Source organism: Pristis pectinata, chromosome 23 (genome assembly GCF_009764475.1).
Source record: "Pristis pectinata isolate sPriPec2 chromosome 23, sPriPec2.1.pri, whole genome shotgun sequence".
Taxonomy (NCBI): Eukaryota; Metazoa; Chordata; class Chondrichthyes; order Rhinopristiformes; family Pristidae; genus Pristis; species Pristis pectinata.
Window position 1 is genome coordinate 20,002,667 of NC_067427.1, and position 17,030 is coordinate 20,019,696.

At 43.8% G+C, this 17,030-nt stretch overlaps 1 protein-coding gene across 1 annotated transcript; it reads right to left on the reverse strand.

The window, feature by feature from the left end:
* Window positions 1-2,971: 2,971 nt before the first annotated feature.
* On the reverse strand, window positions 2,972-16,609 carry dbh (dopamine beta-hydroxylase (dopamine beta-monooxygenase)). The gene is made up of 12 exons (XM_052037207.1): window positions 16,307-16,609; window positions 15,569-15,715; window positions 14,917-15,174; window positions 12,825-13,001; window positions 10,772-10,874; window positions 9,582-9,748; window positions 8,659-8,802; window positions 7,507-7,545; window positions 7,148-7,207; window positions 5,777-5,904; window positions 3,683-3,842; window positions 2,972-3,289 (listed from the first exon to the last, which is right to left on the reverse strand). Exons 1-12 carry the CDS (start codon window positions 16,607-16,609, stop codon window positions 3,152-3,154), a joined length of 1,824 nt encoding a protein of 607 aa, XP_051893167.1. The 3' UTR covers window positions 2,972-3,151.
* Between the last annotated feature and the right edge of the window lie 421 nt (window positions 16,610-17,030).

Sequence of the window (17,030 nt, forward strand, 5' to 3'; positions counted from 1 at the left end):
TTATGGTCTGGTTTGCGAGTTTGGTATCACACATCTGTGCCACTTTATTTGCAGAACAGCAGCTCAGCGACGATACTTCTGCTTGTTGCCCATTGCTTCCTCCTGGAGGGTAAGCCCCAGCCCCAGGTTGTGTGCTTGCCTCAGAAATGGAAGTTTGGAATTTGAAACCCACTCCAGTGACTTCTACTCATAGTTCCGGCTAACACTTGCATTGCAGTGGGAGCGCTGCCCCGTCAGAGGGGCAGTGCTGAGGGAGTGCTGCACTATCCTGCAGATCCACTGGAAGGATAAGTGAACCAGTAATATCCCAGGTCATTATCTTTAGCATTGAGCCTCTATTTACACTCTGACAGCATCACTGTGCAGGCCACATCATTCACATGGCCAACCCCAAAGTCCCAAGATGAGTGCACTGCACCCAGTCCCATCATGGCAAGAACTTCCCAGGAGAACATAGGTATATAGGAGCAGGAGTCATGATCATGGCTGATCTACCCCAGGCATTAACTCTTCATTCCAGTTCTCCACAGCCTTCAATTCCTTGACATTTCAAAGATGTCTCTGTCTTCTCTTCAAATACTTCCAATGATTCAGCCTCCACATTTCTCTGGAGTAGAGAATTCCAAAGATTTACCACCATGGGAAGAAATCCCTGCACACCTTGTTCTTAAGTGACCAACCCCCCCACAAAGTCCTCTTCTTTGAGACTCTGTGGAAACATTTCACCATCTACCCTGCCATGCTCCCTCAGGACCCTATATGTTTCAGGAGGATCACCCCTCATTTCTTAAACTCCACTGAATACAATTTCTTTATCCCAAAGAGATAATTTGGACCAGTTTCAAAGAGCATGGGGGAACTTATAATAATCCTTATTAGGAGGGACAGGGAACTGGAAAAACTAATGGGACTGAAGGCAGACAAGAGACAGGACCTGATGGCTGCACCTGATGGTTTTAAAAAAAAGGTTGAGGGATAATGGAGCTATTGTTTGAAATTTTTATCAAAACTCATTTGAGTTCCAGGAGAGTATCAGTGGATTGGAGAAGCACAAATGTGACTTGCTTAGTCAAGAAAAAAATACAAAAAGTGTGCAGTTCTCCCCTGGCACTGGCCCGGTGACAGCACTGCACTCCCCTGGCACTGGCCCGGTGACAGCGCTGCACTCCGTCGGCACTGGCCCGGTGACAGTGCTGCACTCCCTCGGCAAGGATACTTCTTTTCTCTTTAGCTGCTTGTGATAGGACAAACCTCTTATCCCAGTAAATTAGCCTTTTGAATCTCTTCTTCACCACCTCTAGTGCTAGTATATCCTTTCTTAAATAAGGCGACCAAAACTGTGCACAGTACTCCAGACATGGCCTCTCTATTGCCTTGTATAATTCCAACGATACTGCCCTATTTCTAAACCACAAACCTCTTGCAATAAAGACTAATATGCCATTTGCCTTTCTAGCCACTTGATGCACCTACCTGCTAACTTTTTGTGATTCATTCACAAGAAAATCTAAATCCCTCCATGCTTCACTCATCTGCATTCTTTCTCCATTTAGATAATAGTCTGCCTTTACATAACCTCACACTTACCCACATTAAGCTCCATTTGCCAAGTTTTTGCCCACTCACTCATTCTATCTTTATCTCATTGCAGAGTCTAAATATCCTCTCATTTATTTTCATGTCACTGGCAAACTTAGATATACTCTGTCCCCCTCTTCCAGGTCATTAATGGAGAACTCCACTAGCTACATCCATTCAGCCTGACAAAGACCCGTTTACTCCAATTATCTGTCTTCCCTTTGATAACCAATCTTCAATCCATGCGAATGCATTTCCCCCAATACTACGAACTCTTGTGCACCAGCCCTTTATGTGGCACCTCGTCAAACGCCTTCTGAAAATCCAAATACATTACATCTACAGATTCCTCTCTATTGACTCTGCTTGTTACGCCCACGGAGGATTTCAGCAAATTTGTTAAACAATTTATCTTTCATAAATTCATGTTGACTTGGTTTGATTACATTAAGCTTCTCTAAATGACTAGATATTTCTTCCTTAATTATAGACCCCTGTATCTTGACAAAAGCAGATGTTAAGCTAACATGCCTATAGTTACCTGCTTTTTGTATTCCTTCTTGAACAAGGCATTCACATTTTGCGTTTATTCAGTCTGCTAAGATTTTTGACAAAAAGAACTTCAAACAATGGCTGTACCACCTCTGCAATTTCCTCGTTTAAAACATTCACATGCATGCCATTGAGTCCTGGTTCTCGTCTGCCTTTACTTCCATCTGTTTTTCCAGTACCTTGTCCCTCATGATGGGGATAGTTACATGTTTTTCCATGCTGTTTGTTACTAGAACACGTCTGATGTCTTTGGGGTATTCGCAGTGTCCTTCACTGTGAAGACTGATGCAAAGTATTGGTTTGCCTTATCTGCCATTTCCTTGTTTACTGTTATTAATTCCCCAGTCTCGTCCCCTGAGTATCCCACACTCACCTTTGCCACTCTCTTTATAGAAGCCCACACTGTCTGTTTTGATATTACTCATATGGAGGTTAGAGTCTTCAAGGATGTACTCAAGACTGCTTGAAAGGTTGTAACATCCTTACTGACTCACAGGAACACCAGGTTCACGACCAAACGTAACAGAGATGGAGCATCCTGGATGGCACTGAGAACCTCGGGTTTATGCAGAAGTCCAGCGTAAACGTTAGAAGGAGTGATCACCTCCCACATTACCCATACTATGTGTTTGGATGCAGGGTGAAAACCTATGGGAAGGTGGGGATAGGGATGTTGGGGCTTAAGGGTGAGTGGGTATCCTGCAGAGATGTTTCTGTATGAACATTGAATAACTGTTGGATGTTGTTTCAGGGAGGATCTGAACCTTCATCACTCATAAAAACTCACAGATGCTGATTGAAAAGAGTTAGTAGTTTAATTGGAAGTGAATTATAATCTGATTCAATCAACAGGCAGCATACAGAGGCCACAGGACACTGTTACAAACAAGACCCTTGCAGGTGAGACTTTAGGAATTATCAGCTTTGTGTCACTGCCCCAGACACTCCCTTCACCAGTTTCTGCTTCCAATCAATCTGGTGACATCACGGCTAATGCGAGGAACCAATAAACGGCCGAGCCTCACTGTCCTGGTTCTCTGGCAGAGAAATCGACCACTGTGGGTTCTCCGGGCTCCAAGTGGCTCATTCTCCAACAGCGATCTGGCGTTTCTGGCAGCACCCTGGTCACTTGTGGGAGAGGTTGTTTGTCCCAGTCACCCTGAGGTTAGAAAATGTCTCAGTGAAGAAGTTCCACTCAAAACGTCCCCAACCCCGACGCACTGGCTCACCTCCCTGTTACACACTATCCTGAATTGTAATTATAATCACTGCTCCATAGTCTGTGGTTGAAACTATCCAGCTGCACTGTGGAAGTAACATTGCCAGAAAGACTGCTGTGATTCAGGTTGGTGACTCACCTCTACTTTCTCAAATACTGGCACCAACAGGCAACTATGACATTGTCAGTAAAGTACATAAGTGAATACAAGTACTTTAAATGTCCATATGGCTTAACAGTACCTAGGGATCATAGCCCAACACTGTTACTGGAAGCATAGTCCTGCAGAGTGCACTCCTTCATCTGATTAGAACACATGGTCTCTCTACTCACCGGGAAACGCACAGCAGAAGACTTGTTGCAATGCACTGAGATGGGAGCAGAATCATACACAGCCCGCAGTACTTGGCGACTGAAAGGGCTCCAGGTCACAGCGTTGAACTGCTGTGTTACAGACACTTGGGGGCAGGTACAGATCCCATCATCTTCCATCCTTTAATGATGGCAAACAGATAAAAGGTCTGTTACTGGTCATTTCTACATCAGAGAACTTTGAACCCTTTCCTGACACCAGAACTGCTAGGAGTGTACAGGAGTTGGCTTCACCTACAGGAACTTGTGGATGGGACAAGTTATGAGAGAAGCTGGAAGTTGGAGTGAAGCGAGTAGCGGGGAATCAATGGTCGGACCACACCAGAGCCACCCTGCCACAGTCTCCAAGAAGGGAGAGTCTGATCAACATCCAGCTCCTCCAACAACATTCAACGCCATCATTGAAGCTCCCATCATCAATGCTGGAGGTCACTTCTGACTAGAAGCCAATCAGAACCAGCCACATAAATACTGTGCCTACAAGAGCAGGGCAATCTGTGGTGATTGTTTTACTTCCTAAATCTGCAGGTGTCCGTGCCTGGACAATCAGTGCCAGAATCCCCTTCCTTAACTCCAGAGACATACAGCACAGAAATAGGCCCTTTGGCCCACCTTGTTTATGCTGACCATGGAGTACCGGTGTACAGTAATCCCATTCACATCGCCTTCTATACCTTGGTGATACAAGTGCTTGTTCACATGCTTTCAACCACCCTTTGGGTGAAAAATTCTTCCTTAGATTTCTTCTGAAATCTTTCTCTTCACCTATGCCCTCACAGACACCGCTGCCATGGGGTAAAATTTCTTACTACCTGCCCTATCTATGCCCCCATAATTTTGTATAACTCTATCAGGTTGCCCCTCAACCTCTTCTGCTCCATGGAGTACAAACCCAGCCAATCCAGTCTCTCCTTATAACTGAAATGTTTCAATCCAGGCAACATCTGCTGAATCTCCACTGCACCCTCTCCAGAGCAATCACTCCCTTCCCAGAGTGTTGTGTCCAGAATTGTACACAATATTCCAACTATGGCCTACCCTGACCCCACTGTTATTGGCAGAATCTCAGATGTCGATGAGGAGGTGTACAGGAGTGAGACAGATCAGCTGGTTGAGTGGTGCTGCAACAACAACCTCGCAATCAACGTCAGCAAGACCTAGGAACTGATTGTGGACTTCAGGAAGGGGAAGTCAGGAGAACACACACCAGTCTTCATCGAGTGGTCAGCGTTGGAAAGGGTGACCAGCTTCAAGTTCCTGGCTGTCAACATCCCGGAGGATCTATCCTGGGCCCAACACATTGATGCAGTCACAAAGAAGGCACGCCAGCGGCTCTACTCCATTAGGAGTTTGAGGAGATTTGGTATGTCACCAAAGACTCTTACAAATTTCTATAGATGTACAGTGGAGAGCATTCTGGCTGGTTGCATCACTGCCTGGTACAGAGGCGCCAATACACAGGATCGAAAGCGGCTGCAGAGGGTTGAGCTTGCTCCATCATGGGCTCCCACCGTCGAGGACATCTTCAAGAGGCAGTGCCTCAAGGTGGCGGCATCCATCACTAAGGACCCTCACCATTCAAGACGTGTCCTCTTCTCGTTACTACCACCAGGGAAGAGGTACAGGAGCCTGAAGACCCACACTTAATCAAGAAACTGCTTCTTCCCCTCCGCCATCAGATTTCTGAATGGTCCATGAACCCATGAACATCACCTCATTATTCCTTTTTTCGCGCTATTTATTTATTTTGTAATTTATAATAATTTTGTCTTTGCACTGTACTGCTGCTGCAAAACAACTAATTTCACATCATATAAGACAGTGATAATAAACCAGATTCTGATGCTGACCTGTTTTATAAAGTTGTACCAACTTTTCTACCTCTTTCTCATCCAACAAAGTACTTCAAACCTAGCTTCCTGATCAAGTATAGGTTACCTCTTGTAGTATTTCCTTCTTGGCTTGGTGTCACTTTTGGTCTGGTTCTGATCCTGGACAAAGTGCTGTGATGATTTCCTTAAATAAACGTTCTGTGTAAATGTGGATTGTCGTTACCTGTTGATGAAGGTGAAATACTTCTGCAGGTAGCTGAGATCCACAACACTCTTGCACAACTCCAGCTGTGTCTGAGGGTAATAGTGCACGTAGTTCACACACATTTCTTCATTGATTCCGAATCCTCCCTGTACACACAGAATCTGATAATGATTACAGTGTTCCCCTGGAGAGCTTCAGACTTTCAATCCACCACACTGCCAATTTTCCACTCACTCTCAGACCTCTTTACCTACTTCCCCTTTAACAAGATCCAGCATGCTGCCCTGTTGCCCTTCTTGTACACAGACCTGACAAGATTGGGATCATGCTGCAGGCAGACTTCCCATCACACACAATTTCTGGATCAAGGTTCACTGAAAAGTGAGGGATATTCTACCCAAGAGATCTCTTCCCTGACCTCACTCCCCAGAGCAACCGAGAAGACTGGCAGGTCGAGAGGCAGAGACCATTCTCCTTGTCCATAACTCGGTCCCTGTTTTGGAAGGGTGGGGTGGGTTGTCATTGTCCTTGGGTTTACACTTGTCCAGAAACACATAATATTGACCTCTTGGCTTATAGAAAATCCTTTGACAAATGGGAAATTGGTGCCTAGTTGGGACACACAATGAAGAATAGTTGCTAGCTCGGATGCAGTGATATAGACAGAGGCAATTAATAGGGGCTGTTATTGCCCAAAGGAATCTTATTTGGGGTGTGGGGAGGTGGTTGCCGGCAACATGGAACAAATAGATGGAAATTGGGACAGGCTAGAAGGTGGGATTGATCTGTGCCAGATATTTATTTACAGACAGGCAGGAGCGAGGAAGGGGAATGGAGAATGGAATTAACGTTAAAGATCCACAGGACAGATGGAGGAAGTCTGACATCCAGGGCAGATCAGCAAAGGAACCTGGATCAGGATGTGACCAGGAAGTGATAATGATCTTATGCAAGTTACAAGTCCCAACCACTAAGTACAACTGTGGTTTCCAAAGTGATTTGCAACATGGGTTGGAGAACAGAGTGTTCTCAGTATTCGTACATCAGGTGACAGCCTGGCTTTTGTGGAAAGGGGCACAGAAGGAGGTTATTCAACCCTTGGTGCCCACATTGTTTCTTTGAAAGCATTTTCTTTTCTCCGCTCCTTACCCTGTTTCTCTTTATTTATCTTATCAATAGCCCTGATGTTTTGAACAATTCTATGGAATCCCTCCAACATTCCCTGCTGTAAGGAGAATATTCCTGGCTTCTCCAGTATCCCCATATAACTGCACTCCCTTGTTCTATTTAGTCATTTCTATACTTGTTTTGGCTGATATTAGAAGTGCTGAGAGCAAGGGGCAATTCAGTACGACCAACCATTTCATATTCTGGGACTCAAATACCTACCACAGTCACATGACTTCGGTCCTCAGTGTTGTATGTGCAGGAAGTTATCAGAACATCCCCCTGTTCAGAAAAATCACATGGATGAGCCCATCTTGCAAACAAATGACAAAGTCAAAATAATTCTTCAAAGCATTAGACTATTGTTTGTGAAAAGCACTAGGAACAGTCGGTGTTTGTATAAAGCACTATGTTGATGTGTAGGCCACATGTTTGGTGACTGTGGAATTCACTAAGCTGGTGTGTGCTGACGATCATGTGAAGCACTAGGTTAGTGAATGGATAAAGTAAGGATTAGGCTTGTTCTTTCGGAAAATGTTAGGCTGCTACGGTGTGATCCACATGCTCAATGGGATACTTACGGGTAGCACAGTGATCTCTTTCTGCAACATACGAATTTCCTATAAAGACCAAAAAAAAAATCTCAATTTGTTCTTTTCCATGAGAAACATCACATAAAAAAAATGACAAAAATGAATGTTAACAGAGGTGAGTATTTAAGAGTCACTCACTCTACATACCATTTGTCTTTATGATTCATGGTGCCTGTCAAAGTGTATCTGAGTTTATTTAATTGTTTCATTTATATTGCAGCTACGTGAAGTAATCTGAGCCTTTCTCTAGTTCCCCATGATGCGGACATGTTTAAACAAAGGCCATGACTGACTGGGATAACCTTTCGTAACATTTACCAGCTCCAGGACATATTCAGTATGGCCCTGCATAAGAGGTTATTGGCAAAAAGTAAAAGCACATAAAATTCGAGGTAACCATTGGACATGGGCTGGGAAGTAAAAGACAGAGATTTGGGATACGAGGAATATTCTTCTGTGGAAGGTGACAATTGGTACTTTTCGGGGATCTTTTCCTTATATCGATAAGAAATTGGTGGCTGTATATCCAACAATCAGATAGGAGGCACAGAAAACAGGGTATGTGGGAACAGTATGTTGCAGAAGAATAATAACAGGTTAACTGAGAGAAAAAATCTGAGACAAATTTAAGTTAAAGTGGGGAACCATGACATCGTCCACTTTGGACCTAAGAAGAATGGATCAGGACTAATGATTGGATATGACAGGGTGTTCTTAATGAAGAGTCTGAATTGGCTAAATGAGCTCATGGGAAGAATGGGAAAACCTGATTCATCTGGAGTGGGAGAGCAGAATAAGGGGATATCACAAATTTCAGAGGTAGAGGCAAGAGTGTTATCAGGAATCATTTCTTCATGCAAATGCTAGTGGATATCTGGAACTGCCTTTCGCAATGACTGATGAATGTTGGGTTAATAGAAGTTTTCAAGACTGAGGCTTATTTTTTGTTAGGTAAGGCAGTTAAAGATTATGGCACCAAGAAAGTAAATTAACTTGAGATCAGAAACAATTCAGTTAAAGGGTAGAATAGGTTCAATGGGATGAATGGCTTCTAACTGGTTTTGTATGCAGTAGGTAAACATACAAGGTGCTTGTGTGAGGTTATTTGTGAGTGGGTTCCGGCCCCACGATCAGCCATACCTGAAAGTGAGTGCTGTAATGTCCATCAGCATTCACAATGTCCATCTCAACCCCATCCTGGACAAGGACAGTTTTCACCTTTGTGCCAGCAAGGTGGGTGTGGAGTTGTGAGGCAAAGATCCGGATCCCAGACTGAGGCAGTGTCTACAATCAAAAAAGCATTGAAATCAGCACTAATTACTGATATATACATATATATAAACATCCTACCAATATTTGACTACAATACTACAGTACTTTACCAACCCCTGACACACCATGCAATAGCAATATCATACTGACCCTTGAGCTACAATAGGCTGATTTCATACTAACGTCAGAACTATAATAGAATGCCCTCTATTGCACAAGGTGGTGACATTGTACTGACTCCTGACCTACTCTTCAATAATGGACGCTGCTCTTTGAGAAAGCAAGAGGAGGACAGATACATCTTTGTTCCTACACTCTGCCCCAACACACCCCCAACCTAGTCCTCAATCTGCCTCTGTCCAAACTCACCCCAATCCTTTTATTAAGCCACTTACAGCATCATTCTCTCTTTTCCCATCTCTCATCAGACAGGAGATACAAAAGCCTGAAAGCACATACCACCAGGCTCAAGGACAGCTTCTATCCCACTGTTATAAGACTATTGAATGGTTCCCTAGTATGATAAGATACTTGACCTCACAATCTACCTCATTATGACCTTGCACCTTATTGTCTACCTGCACTGCACTTTCTCTGTAGCTGTGACACTTTACTCTGCATTCTGTATTGTTTTACCTTGTACTACCTCAATGCACTGTGTAATGAATTGATCTGTATGAACGGTATGCAAGACAAGTTTTTCACTGTACTTTGGTACAAGTGACAATAATAAACCAATTCCAATTCCTTGTTGCTGTTTGATTGGTTTGTTTTGCAATGAATTTGCTCACATGTTCAGTACACTTTGCCGTACAGTATCCACTGAGCACAAAGCTTGCTTCACCCGGTGGGATTGCCATAATGGGTGTGTACACCAGTCCCAGTTCCATGATTCCTGCGTTGAACTTCCTTAAGGTAGGTGTATAGAACAGACGAATCCCGGACTGATCCAACCGTCCTTCAGTTGGGAAAAGTTTGGGTTAACAACAGTATTACATATGCAAGATATTAATTACATCATTGTGCTGGATTAAACCAGACTACACTAGGTAACTTTGGGTTTAAACCATAATATCCAAGGTTACACTGCAGCTAAAACAAGGGTTATACTGGGACTAAAACAAGCTGCACAGGATTATACTGTTACATCTGACTGAACTGATTACACCTGTGCTAAACCAGGTTATATGGGAATAAACAACATTATACATGATTATAATTAGGCTTAGTTAGAGTCTATAGTGTTACATTATGGCTAACCAATGCCATAGAGGTTTATACTAGTGTTAAATCAGGTTGTTACACTGGGCTTTCATGGCCGTGCACATATATGTCCAAAATAGGCACAAACACTGGGTGACCTATAAAATCTTGCTGATATTCACAACCTCAGAGCATCCATGCTTGAGACTTTCCTCCCAACCCTGCGCTGTAACGGATCACCCCAATCAGGTTCTGTGCTCATAGTCTGACTCAAAGACCCCACTAACCCAACATTGCTGCCTGGCTAGGCCCCAACGTCTTACTTGCTGTCAGTCTTTATTTATCTGTGGTAGTGAGCTTAGTTAGTGAGTCTCTCCTTGTAAGTTCGCCCTGGCTGAACATAGACCATGAGGAGACCAGATCACACCAGGTACAATTCCAACCCGGTGAATCATTAGTTCACAATTATCTTTGTTAATATGGTGAAATCACTCAACTTTCAGCAGGTTCTTGAAATATCATGACTTGAAGATGACGTTAATCAGTTTATTTTAAATTCACTCTGCTGTATCCCAAAGGTACACATTCACAACTACACGCCGCACACACACATTTACACATACTCACAGGGACACATATGCATACTATGTGAACATTGGACACACACCACACACACAAACATACACTCATTTGCACACTCACACATCCGTAATAGCACCCACGCTCGGGTTCATTGGTGTGACTTGTGAGGTGGACAACAGTGTAATTTCAAACGCACCAGAGAGTTTCAGAGGATTATGATAATGCACTTCCAGTCTCAAATATTTTGAGGAATTTTCTCCACCAATGAGAAGTCCGACATCTTTTGGGTAATAAAATGCCTGCAATGACAGAGAGACTTGGATTTTATAGCTTGAAAGATCATCTCACTTCTAAAATTACAAAAAGAACCTGTAACACACAGCTAATGTACTGAGACCCTGGGCAACACCTCTCAACACTTAAAAGATTTCTTCAGAGGAGATTCAGAGAAGTAGAGGAGACAGAAACATTGCACACTCAGGGAATTCAGATGTACAAGATTCTAGGAGGTGGGTTCCTCTGGTGGTGTGGTTAAGACTAGGTGCCTAGTCTCAGAATAAGGGGTCATAAGGAAATGGAGCACGACGAGGCCAATCAGCCCTTTGGTCCTGCTCCACCATTTTCCCACCCTATCCCACATTTCTTGATTCCTCAATCACCAGAAACCTATCAGTCAAAGTTCAAATCCGCAGAAAACCATGGATGTATCCAAGGCTGCTACAGGTAGATTTTTGAACATTAAGATAATCAGAAGGTATGAGGATTGGGTGGATGAGACACAGTAAATCATAGTTACATTGAATGCTGGCTCATGATCAGGGGGCCATATCACCTACCCTTACTTCTATATTTCTTTTGATCTTATGTTGTCACAGTAGTGGAGATATAAATGATTTAAATCTGAGGGTACAGTAGACTCAAACACTCCTGGACAGGACATACAAACCTGGTGAGAACAGCTGATTCAAACATTCTGTGCAGCAGGTATGAGCAATAGGTACCAGTCAGGCCAATAGTGTGATCCCTCTGTGATTGAATTTAAACAGGTGTAAGCCTATTGTTGAGGATTTGCTTTCAAGGAAAATGGATAAAGAGTTGACTTCTTTGCAGCTGGAGTGAGCTCAGTGTTGGGTGCTAAAGCTTTAAGGGGCTCACACTCACCTCACACCCCTAGAGGACCTGGCAGCATCTCACGCTCCCTCTGCTTGAATTTTGGCGGCACTAATGATACGCCATGAATGGCAAGGTCTCAAGGATTATTGAGGAACAGAGGGACCTTGGAATGCAAGTCCAAAGATGCTTGAAGATGACAGCACAGGTAGATAATGTGGTTAAGAAGGCATTTGGGATACTGGCCTTTATTAATAGGGCTGGAAGCAAGAGCAGGGAGGTTATGTTTCAATTTTACAAAATGTTGGTCAGGCTTCAGCTGGAGAGCTGCATGCAATTTTGATTCCTACACTAAAGGAAAGATATGACAACACTACAGAGGGTGCAGAGGAGATTCATGGATATTGCCTGGGATGGAGTGTTTCAGTTTGGAGGAGCGACTGGAGAGGCTGGGTCAGTCATGGAGGAGGTTAAGGAGGGGATATGACTGAGGTGTATAAAATTATGAGGAGTGTGGATAGGGTAGACTGCAGCAAAATTTTCCCTTTACAAGGGGTGAATAAAACTAGATTTAGAGTAAGGGGGTAAGAAATTTAGAGGTGATCTCAGGGGGTCCTTTTTCACCCAGAGAGTGGCGAGTACCTGGAGCACACTGCCTGAGAGAGTGGTGGAAGCAGAGTCATTGACAGCATTTAGTGTCTGGACAAGCACTTGAATCGCCTAGGCAGAGAAGGCAATGGGCCAAGTACTGGAAGATGGGATTAATATGGATGGATTCCCACTGGTCAGCACGGACATGGTGGGCCAAATGGCCTGTTTCCGTGCTCTGTGATTCCATAGCACTATTTCCCACACTATGTGAGACCAACACTCCCTCCCCAATTTCCCTCCACAGCAGGTTACACCCTCTCTCACACCCTCATCACCTCACTGTGCAGGCTCTTTCACTCAGTACTCTAACCATCTGGATTCTAACTCAATTTACCACAACATGGGGCCTTCATTTCCCCCACTGCCCAGACTACAGCACCCTGACTCGCATGAACACCCTTTAACCACTTTGTCCAGGAGACTCACTCACCTCCCCTGTTCCCCCACACCTCCCCCATTCCCCAACACTACGCAGGATCTTCACTCACCTGAGCGCCCATCGCCCACGCTGCCAGCACGTGTCTGCAGTAATTCAGCGTTGCAGGTTTCATCTTAGAGTCGCAGGGCCCATTATACGCTGGGATCTGGTCAAACTGCGGTGCACATTGGAATACCTCCATGTGATGTACGATGGCTTCATTGCCTTTTGAAATCACTGGCTCGTACTCATCAGGAAAGAAGATAAAAAATTGGTGGTCAGATTGGAAGTGCTCCCAACATTATGGAAAACAACAGAGAGACATAAACAGCCCTGTGGAAGGGGTAGGAGCTGGGAGAAAGGATTCACAACTCTTATTGGGTGATGAGACCCTCATCGAGGTTCAAGCTCTCCTCATCAACCTGAAAATCTTGCTAAGTCAAAGTCAAGTTTATTGTCATATGCATAAGTACATGTATGCACAGGTGCAATGAAAAACTTACTTGCAGCAGCATCACAGGCACATAGCATCAGATAAGCAGCATTCACAAGAAAAACATAAATTAAAATAAATTATACATAATTTTTACAAAAAAAAAGCACAATTAGAACAAGAAAACAAAGTCCACTTTAGTACAAAGTGATCAGAGTGTTCATCGTATTGCTAAACCGTAGCGGTGATTAGGTTTTGCTAGTTGGTTCAAGAACCGAATGGTTGAAGAGAAGTAGCTGTTCTTGACCCTGGTGATGTGGGACTTCAGGCTTCTGTACCTCCTGCCTCAAGTGGGGCTTGATCTCAGATCACGCTGCAGGTCAATAAAACTTTGGTTAGGCCGCACTTGAAGTATTGCGTGCAGTTCTGTTCGCCCCATTCCAGGAAGGATGCGGAGGCTTTGGAGAGGGTTCAGGAGAGGTTTACCAGAATGCTGCCTGGATTAGAGAGTATTAGCAATAACGAGAGGTTGGACAATCTGTTTTCTCTGGAGTATTGAAGGCTGAGGGAAGACCCAAGGGAAATTTATAAAATTATGAGAGGCATAGATAGGGTAGACCGTCAGAGTCTTTTTCCCAGGGTAGAAATATCGAATACTAGAGGGCATAACTTTAAGGTAAGAGGGGGAAAGTTTAAAAGGGATGTGCGGGACAAGTTTTTTTTACTCAGAAAGAGGTAAATGCTTAGAACATGCTGCCAGGAGTGGTAGTGGAAGCAGATACGGTAGTGGTGTTTAACAGGCTTTTAGTTAGGCACATGAATATGCAGGGAATGGAGGGATATGGATCGTGTACAGGCAGAAGGGATTAGGTTAATTTGGCGTCATGCTTAGCACAGACATTATGGGCTGAAGGGCCTTTTCTTGTGCTGTACTGTTCTATGTTCTATGACCACATCACTGCTACATTTTGGAATGTAATAGAAGCTCAGCATATTCCTGGGGCCAAATAGAAAATGGTTTGAAAAGGATGCAAAGATACTTGAAAGGAAGGAGACAGAAAGCAGGAAATTTTTGGCCAGTTGGCCCAACATCTGTCCTTGGGAAGGTACTGGAATCCATTATTCAGGATATAATAGCAGGACATTTAGAGAATCATAAGACAATCAATGTGGCTTAATGAAAGGGAAATAGTATTTGTCAAATTTGCAACAGTCCTTTGAGGATGTCACAAACAGGTTGGATGAAGGGGAACAAGTAGATGTAATATATTTGGATTTCTGGAAGGAGATAAGTTTCCAAATAAAAGGTTACTACACAAAAATGCACAGGCATGGGGGAAATATATTGGCATGGACAGGAGAATGGCTAACTAGTAGAAAACAGAGTCAGGATAATTATTTTTGGATTAGCAATGAGTAATCTCAAGGATCATTGCTGGAGCCAGAATATAGTCTATATTAATGACTTGGATGAAGGGATTGAGTGTACCGATGATACAAAGTGAGTTAACAAGTTGTGAGGAGGACACAACCATCTTGTGGCTCCACTCACCAATGCATATTTCCATTCATCATCTTGCAGTTCCTCCATATTATTCACTAACCATTGAGTAAGTTTACCAACTCTCCACCACTAACCCTAACCATATTCACCAGCCAGCTGGCCATTAATCAACACATGCTCCATGTATCAACACTTGGGTCCATTTGTCATTCACACAATACCTACCATGACGATATGATGTGTGGGAAAGTTGCCAGGCAGATGGCTGATGTGGCACCAGTAGGTTGTTTCCTGGTCAGGAATTGTGACATTGGGGGCAAGGACTTCTAACACTTTAACATCTGAGGGCAGTGCAGGGGTGTGGATGTCGGGTTTCAGGAGCTGCACCCTCTGTATGCCCCTGGCCACTGACCTCAGGTCTATTGTTTCCACGGATGCCACTGGCCGCTCAAGGAATCCGTACAGCAGGTGGACTGTTCCTCCCTAGAAGGGAGAGGATAATCAGTTGGACACAGTTGCATACACACTGTTCTCAGCCAGATCAGGCGAACATCAGAATGAATGGGCCCACTCCCCAATCATTGTTCAAAGAGAAAAAAATATTTCTGTATGGATTTCTCCCCTGCCTGTTACAGGAACATGACCATAACACAGTACAATGTAAAACAGACAGGAAAGTGACCAGGCCACATTCGAGGTGCCTTTTGCTTCAAAGGAGATGTTGTACAATATGCTCCATCAAAACTCAGGTTTATCCCTAAACATTAAAGGGATCAACTTTTCCTCATATCTGGTCAAAACAAAAGTTATTTTACCATTCAAAACATCATCCAGTGTTTAGCAACTTGACTTCACAGAGATCAAAGACACCACTTACCTCAATGACATAGTCTCTTTTGTCACAGGTGTTGAAGAGTCTCTTGAAGGTGAGGTAAAATCCTTGGTTAGATTGGTGAGCATCAATCAACTGGTAATCCTGCTGTGTGTCCAAGTGAATCTGTGCCTCTTCATCAGTCCAGGCATCCTAATACAACAGGAAAGGAATTAAGATCAAATAAGGACACCGACACATTTCCCCACAGGGGGACCTTCTGCAGAGAGATACCTTACTTTAATTTCCATTTATTTTAATATAATCCAGTTGGTGATGAAGTGGGACTGATCTCTCCTCTCCCTCTCTGATATCGGACTGTGCTGATCCTGCACCTGCATCAAATGGCACATTTTAGAATTAAAATTAGAATTAATCCAAGCTGTTGTTCGCATGTGTCTGAGAGTGTGTGTAAATGTTTGTATAAACTGCTTGTTTCAGTGCTATGCGAGGACAGAGGTAGCATTTACATGGCACCTGTGCATGCAGTTCTTGGGTGTTCAGGATGTATGTGTATATTGCATATATGTGTGTGTGTATGCATAGTATGTGCCAAGTAGCACTATTTGTATATTGTGTGTACTTAGTGAGTATAAGCATCTGAAACCAGACGTTGTCTAACTATGCAATCACTGACCAGCTACAGTTGGAGTGAACATAGAAATCAGCAGCTCTCTTGAATTTGAGTGTGTTGCTTTAGAGTGCAGCAGCTGCTGGCTTTGAGTCAGTTTATCCCTGACTTACCCCGAAATAGGAGTTTTGGCCGTCACTCCACAGGATGGCCAGGTCTGCATTCCTAATGTCTCCTCGGTCTGACATCCCAAACAGCATCCCAAACTTCAGCTCCCTGATCAAGAGGCAAAAATACACGGCTTCCTGGGAATAGCTGATGTTCCAGGCCAGCTTTGCCAGTCCCTGAGGATCCAAGGGTACTTGGTAGGGGAAAGGACTCTGTCTGGGGGTAATGGGGTTGAACGACAACACCAGGATTACCACGATGATCAGCAGTGTGGTCATGTAGATGGAGAGAGTCTCCCGTAGCCTCATGCTCCGCCAGCACTGAGTATCCCTCATGGCTGGGAACCTCGACTGAAGCAGGAATCCGAACAGCAGCCTGCTTTAAGGAGAACGTTCAGAGTGGATCAGGGTTCTGATCAAATTATAGCTCAGCCTCTGGGCAAACACATTTCAGCCTCACGTAATCCCATTATACAAGCTCATCATCAGTAAAGTGAAGGAGACGAGCTGCCCTTTATTTATTTTAACTTTTAATTTATTGGGTTATGAAGAACAAATGTCCATTCAATGCCCTGCCTGTCATTTCCAGATTAATTTAAGTGAAATTAATCAATGATGTGATTCTTTTCTTCCTCTGCATTCTCCCCTACCCAACCTTCCTTGTTCTCTGCTTCCCTTCCACTCACTGTGTGATTATGTGACTCATTCCATTGGCAGATGTTGAGACTTG